The sequence below is a fragment of the Humulus lupulus genome, chromosome 5, assembly GCF_963169125.1.
Source record: "Humulus lupulus chromosome 5, drHumLupu1.1, whole genome shotgun sequence".
Classification (NCBI taxonomy): domain Eukaryota; kingdom Viridiplantae; phylum Streptophyta; class Magnoliopsida; order Rosales; family Cannabaceae; genus Humulus; species Humulus lupulus.
This window is the reverse complement of record NC_084797.1, coordinates 237,494,525-237,501,330: the sequence shown is the minus strand read 5'-3', so window position 1 is coordinate 237,501,330 and position 6,806 is coordinate 237,494,525. Positions and strand designations below refer to the sequence as shown.

Sequence of the window (6,806 nt, the reverse complement as noted above, 5' to 3'; positions counted from 1 at the left end):
AAAAGTTAATGTTTCTTTGTTTGGCTCTTCAAATTTGTAATACCTTCTCATGAAATCAAAGAATTGCCAGCTCTTCTTATTCAACTGATCAAGTTTGAGATAAATTAATAAGGATTAACTTTTTGATATCCCAAATATTTTTCTCAAGAAATCACTACATATTACTTGGTTCCAAAAATCATGAATGGAACATGGTGAAATCACTACTATAAAAGTATCATATATATATATATATATATATGCAATTTTTTAAGGCAGCCTTTCTAATTTGAATCTCCTATAGTAGTCTCTTGATGAACTCTATTAGTTAAATTCAATCAAGAGATTAAAGTTTGTTCCTTTTCCTTTTCTTAATTATATTTTGATGTTTTTCTTTGGTCTCTTGAGATTAATTGCTTCAATGATTCTAGGATAATGTAGATAAAGAAATTAATTAATTATAAATTTATATAACAATATATACTTAGAAGTGTACCCCATCAAAAAAAAAAAAAAGAAGTGAATTAACAAAGATGGTGATGTTATAACAGCTGCAAAGACTTATTTTTGCTTTTGGACGTTCGTTGGGGAGGCATATGCCAACCAAATTTTTTAGCTTATATAATTTCTAAATAATAATATATATGTTATGAGCTTTGATTTTGATTGCTTATCCCCTCAGCTCTAGGGAATCATACTAACACATTTTATTATTTTATTTTATGTCCACCAGTAGTTGTTGGATAATGGAGGTAGTATTTCAACTACTATACCACCTTCATTAATACCGCTTTGTTATTTCTTCTGTTTTGTTTTGCTTCAATAGAAAATTAAGTTATGAAGACAAATATTATAATTTTACAACGATGAGATGGGAAATGCAGCCCATGCAGTGGAGTGCAAATTGTCAAAGGGCTACGTAGAACCCTATGGATTAAAAATTCTATATAGGTAATATGTATTAATAGTTAGCCAGTTGATTCAGATTGCAGCAGCACATGGTTTCAGAGAATTATAGAGATGTTTTTCTTTACTTTTACTTGTTTTATTTTAAGAATAACATATGAAGATGATTATTAATGCAGAAGAAACATATATATAAATATATATATATATATCCTTAATGCCTGCATGAAAAAGATAAATATGATATCTTAAAACACGCAAATTGAATAGTACTGATTTTTGTTAAGTGTTGGCTTCTGACATTAATCTTACATACTATAACATTCACAACTATAAGAATATTAATACACTTGTAAGGTGTCTCTACTTAATATTAATAAATTTGCATAATTCATAATATTGTCTTTGTGACCCAAATTTTAAAGGTCCAATCTAAAAAATTCACTATGCCACATTTAGCTTATGTAATACCCAGCACACTCTTCGAGTCAGTGCCAAACTCCCAAATGCCTTTCAGCTTGATATTTCTTTGCATAAAAAATCCCATTGTTTTACATCTGAGTATTTATATGATTAAAGAAAAATCCACACGGTTTCACAAAATGAAAAATGCAACAGAAAATTGGAAATTGGTGAAGAGTTTCTCAGCTCCTCTCCATTCCAACAAACTCCTTCATCCAGCTTGGCTTCACGCGCACCCTCTTCCCACGCGCTCTTTCTCCTTCTGCAAGTTCATCGGCTGGAGCCATTTCCCCCGTGCTAGTTCCTTCACCTTCTGTATCTCTTTCTGAGTTATGACTTTGGGCTTCCACCTGGATCCATTTGTGAACTTGTTTCCCCATGGTTTCTTGGTCTAATGCTATTGGGCCTCCTCCTTGGGCCGACTCCAGTTCTCTAACATTACCCCCCTCCTCAAAAATAACCTTGTTCTCAAGGTTGGTCAGCCCGTACGTGTTGCAAAAAGAAGCAAAATTTTCCCAGGTTGCGTCTTCTGGGGAACTCAGAGTCCATTGGACTAAAACCTGTTTAATCGAGCCCGTGGAACCTGGAATGATGCGTGTAGCTAGGATGGCATTTGGCAACATCAGAGGTTTATTGGCCACACTTAACTCTGGTAATGGGTAACATGTAGCAGAGTCATTTCCGTGGTATGGCTTCAGCAGAGATACATGAAACGTAGGATGAATGCGGCTGTTAGGGGGCAATGCGAGCTTGTATGTGACGTTCCCTACTCTGGCTGTAACCGCAAAAGGCTCAAAGAAACGGCGGCAAAGTTTAGCATTCAACCTTTTAGCCACTGTTGTTTTTCGGTACGGCTGTAACTTGACTAAGACCAAGTCCCCCACTTGAAAGTCGATGTCTCTACGCTGTTTATTTGCTTGTTGCTGCATTCGGTGTCGTGCTCGCTCTAAATTGGTTTTTAAATGCTGCAGAATGTCATCCCGAGTTAACAATTCATCTTCAACAACCTGTATCGCGGTGGTGCCCCTCCTGTATGTCAGTATTGTTGGAGGTGTTCTACCATAAACTGCCTGGAACGGTGTCATCCCAATAGCTGAATGGCGACTTGTGTTGTAGTGATATTCAGCCCATGACAAAAATCTGCTCCACTGTTTGGGGTTGTCTGCTGAAAATGCTCTTAAGTATTGCTCCAAATATCTATTTGTAACCTCCGTTTGTCCGTCCGTTTGAGGGTGATAAGAGGAACTCATGTTGAGAGATGTTCCCATGAGCTGAAACAACTTTTTCCAAAAGGCGCTTGTAAATATCGGGTCACGATCCGACACTATTGTTCTTGGTAACCTGTGCAATTTAATCACCATATTAGTAAACAGTTCGGCAACTTTTGTGGCTGAGTAATGATTTGGGAGTGCTCCAAAGTGAGCATATTTAGTAAATCTGTCCACCACAACCAGAATATTGGTAGCCCCATTCGAATGTGGCAAACCCACAATAAAATCCATCGCCAAGTCCTCCCAAACCCTTTCCGGCATTGCTAAAGGCTGAAGTAACCCATATGGCGCCTTTGTCGAATACTTGATTGTCTGACACGTTGGGCAGGCTCGGACGAACTCCCTAACGTCTTTGCGCATCCCTGGCCAGAAGAAATTGGATCCCAACCGTAGAAATGTCCGCTCAACACCTGCATGACCTCCTATACGCGAAGAGTGAAACTCGGACAATAACTGGGCCTTCAAATTAGAGTGCTTACTGATCAAAAGGCGGTGACGGTGATAAAGGAGGCCATCTCGGGCAGAGTACAGCGAGGTGTCCCCGATCCCCTCTTGAAGCTGGCTGTGTATCAACCGTAAATCTGGGCAAGTCATATTCTCCTGCATCAACTAATCAAGAAACTCGTATGACCCCGTACTCATTGCTAAAAAGAGAGTTGGTTGTGGTTCAGCTTGCTACCGCGAGAGCGCATCCGCCGCGGAATTCTGTTTCCCCATTTTATATTCAATAGAAAATTGGTAGCCCATCAACTTGTGTAAAAATTGCTGCTGCTCCGGAGTTTGAATTACTTGAGTGAGTAATTCTTTGAGGCTTCGATGGTCTGTCCGAATAATGAAGTGCCTGCCCAACAAATATTGACGCCATTTAGTGACCGCCTCCACTATCGCCCTCATCTCTTTACTGTATGTGGAAGCTGTAGCAAATTTTGGGCCCAGTTTTTTACTGAAAAAGGCTAATGGATGACCCTCCTGCATCAAAACACCACCAATACCCACATTAGAAGCATCAGTTTCTACCACAAAAGTCTTAGAGAAATCAGGTAAATGAAGGACTGGTGTGGTCGTCATAGCTATTTTTAACTTCGTAAAAGCCTCTGCTGCCTCGGTTGACCAGTGAAAATTATCCTTCTTGAGGAGTGCGGTCAGTGGGGCAGCGATGGTGGCATACTGAGCTACGAAGCAGCGATAGTATCCCGTCAAACCCAAGAACCCACGGAGCTGTTTAAGCGTGCTCGGAGTCGGCCAATTCACCATGGCATCTGTTTTTGCTGGGTCTGCCCGAACTCCTTGGAAGGAGACAATATGACCCAAATATTCAATAGTATCTCGGAAGAATTGGCACTTGCTACGCTTCGCATAAAAGTTGTGACTCCGCAATAATTGTAACACCGATCTCAAATGGCTCACATGCTCCTCACAAGAACGGCTATATACCAAAATATCGTCGAAAAACACAGTGACGAAACGCCGCAAAAACGGTCTGAAAACATGGTTCATTGCTGCCTGAAAAGTTGATGGGGCGTTTGTAAGCCCAAACGGCATGACGACAAACTCGTAATGTCCTTCATGGGTGCGGAAGGCGGTCTTATGGATATCCCTCGGATCCATTCTGATTTGATGGTACCCGGCCCGAAGATCAAGCTTAGAGAATACTTGAGCTTGGCCCAACTCGTCTAATAGTTCGTCTATTGTCGGGATTGGAAAACGATCCTTGATGGTGATGTCGTTGAGAGCCCTATAATCCACACAAAATCTCCATGTACCATCCTTTTTCTTTACCAATAGAACTGGTGATGAGTAAGGACTAGTGCTAGCTCGTATGAACCCACATTCCTTCATTTCTTGAATCAGTTGCTCAATGATATCCTTTTGGAAATAAGGATATCTGTATGGTCTCACATTAATAGGCAACGTCCCTGGCTGTAAGAAGATCCTATGATCCATATTGCGGTGTGGTGGAAGATGTTTCGGTTCGGTGAAAACATCTTGAAACTCCGTCAGTAGCTCGGTCCCTTCTCTCGGCAAGACCGCTTGAACTTTAGTGAGTGCTTCCGTATCATTGTTCAGTTCTGTTATAGTCGCGCAGAGTCTGAAACAATCCCGAACGTCCCCTTCTCGGATCAATGTATGTAGCTGGGAAAAGGATAATTGGTGCGCCTCCACGTCCTTTGAACCAGCAAGTTTAACCACACTGCCTTCCCATGAAAACTCCATAGTAAGAGCCTTGTGGTCATGGATACAAGGGCCTAGAGTTTGTAACCACTGCATCCCGAACACCACATCCAAACCGCAAATTGGTAGCACGTATAAATCGACCACAAATCGATGTCCCTGCACCATTAATTCCACTCCTCGGCACAGTTTTGAACACAACAAAAAATGACCATTGCCCATATAAACTTTGAAACGTTTTGTTTCCTCCCATTGCAATCGTAGTTGAGCCGCTAGCGATTCCTGGATAAAATTGTTGTTGCTACCCGTATCAATTAATACCTCCAATTGCTCGGACCCGTGTTGTGCCATGATTATGAATATTCTTGGATTTAATGGGTTTGACAGAGAATTCAAGCTGACCTCGTCTTCTGTATTATCCTCCAACTCGTTGCACGTGGTCTCCATTGCAGTATCAGTATCATCTTCCTCTGAAGCACATAAGATGAGCATTCGATTCTTACATTTGTGTCCGAAACTGAACTTCTCGTCACAAGTAAAACAGAGACCTTTATCCCTCCGGTCTTTGAGCTCGGCTGGAGATAGTTTCTTGATCGGCAGTGGGGCGATGCTAGATGCTTGGGTGGGTTGCTGAGAGGTACCTGGTTTATATGGCCCCATCGGACTAGTTGGGGTAATCATTGTTGTAGTCGTGGGCTTACTGTACCACGTAGTCCGTGGTGTGTCCACCCGACGTCGGCCACCCAGATCCTCATTCCGGTCTTCATATAATTGAGCCTTCGCCATTGCATCGCTTAAATCGACAGGTTTCGACAGTAGTAATTCCCTCCTAATATCCATCTTCAAACCCCAGATGAAAAAATTCAGAAACATTGCGTCCGACACACCTGTAATCCTTGGCATCAATGCTTCGAATTCTGCTCGATATTCCGAGACTCGACCCGACTGAGTCAGTTTAGAGATCCTTCCCAAGGGGTCATCATAGATAGATGTCCCAAAACGCTGTTGTAGTGCTCGTAGAAAAGAAGACCAATCCGTGATTGCACCCCCTTTTTCCATCCATTGGAACCATGTTGATGGGGTCCCCTCCAAGTGAAAAGCCACCATTGCCAGTCGCATGTCATCATCCACCTTATGCAAGTCAAAGAACTTGTTTATTTTGTACACCCAGTCATCTACATTGGCTCCATCAAACCTGGGTACCTTCACCCGCAATGTCTTGAGTAAGGAATTCAGTTCCCGATTGTCAGCCACATTCTCCGATCGTTTGCTCCCCGAACGGCCATTCTCCCGGTCCACACTTGCACGACCCTCCGATTCTCCCGAGCTAGGAGGTGGCATCTGAGCTAGTCGCTCCTCAGTCTTGGATACATGCTGATCCAACAGAGATGAAAACTTCTGGAATTGAGCATCTGAATGCTGCTTAAAGTTGAGCTCCAATGCTTGCAGCAGTCCGGCGATCTCCTCGTTCTTCATGGTGAGTAAAATAAATGAAAGCACCAATAATACCCAGCGCACTCTTCGAGTCAGTGCCAAACTCCCAAATGCCTTTCAGCTTGATATTTCTTTGCATAAAAAATCCCATTGTTTTACATCTGAGTATTTATATGATTAAAGAAAAATCCACACGGTTTCACAAAATGAAAAATGCAACAAAAAATTGGAAATTGGTGAAGAGTTTCTCAGCTCCTCTCCATTCCAACAAACTCCTTCATCCAGCTTGGCTTCACGCGCACCCTCTTCCCACGCGCTCTTTCTCCTTCTGCAGGTTCATCGGCTGGAGCCATTTCCCCGTGCTAGTTCCTTCACCTTCTGTATCTCTTTCTGAGTTATGACTTTGGGCTTCCACCTGGATCCATTTGTGAACTTGTTTCCCCATGGTCTCTTGGTCTAATGCTATTGGGCCTCCTCCTTGGGCCGAGTCCAGTTCTCTAACATTATGTTTGGTAGGGTGGAAAGAAAATAGGAAAGATAGAAAAAATGAATTGGATAGAAAAAGTAAAGGAAAGAAATGAA

At 42.0% G+C, this 6,806-nt stretch overlaps 1 protein-coding gene across 1 annotated transcript; it reads right to left on the bottom strand.

The window, feature by feature from the left end:
• Positions 1-3,293: 3,293 nt before the first annotated feature.
• On the bottom strand, positions 3,294-6,266 carry LOC133780122 (uncharacterized). Its single transcript, XM_062219998.1, has one exon. The coding sequence runs from the start codon at positions 6,264-6,266 to the stop codon at positions 3,294-3,296; it is 2,973 nt and encodes a 990-aa protein (XP_062075982.1).
• Positions 6,267-6,806: the final 540 nt, after the last annotated feature.

Coding starts and splice junctions, on each gene's coding strand:
- LOC133780122 (XM_062219998.1), bottom strand. CDS start 6,266: ATGAAGAACGAGGAGATCGCCGGACTGCTGCAAGCATTGGAGCTCAAC.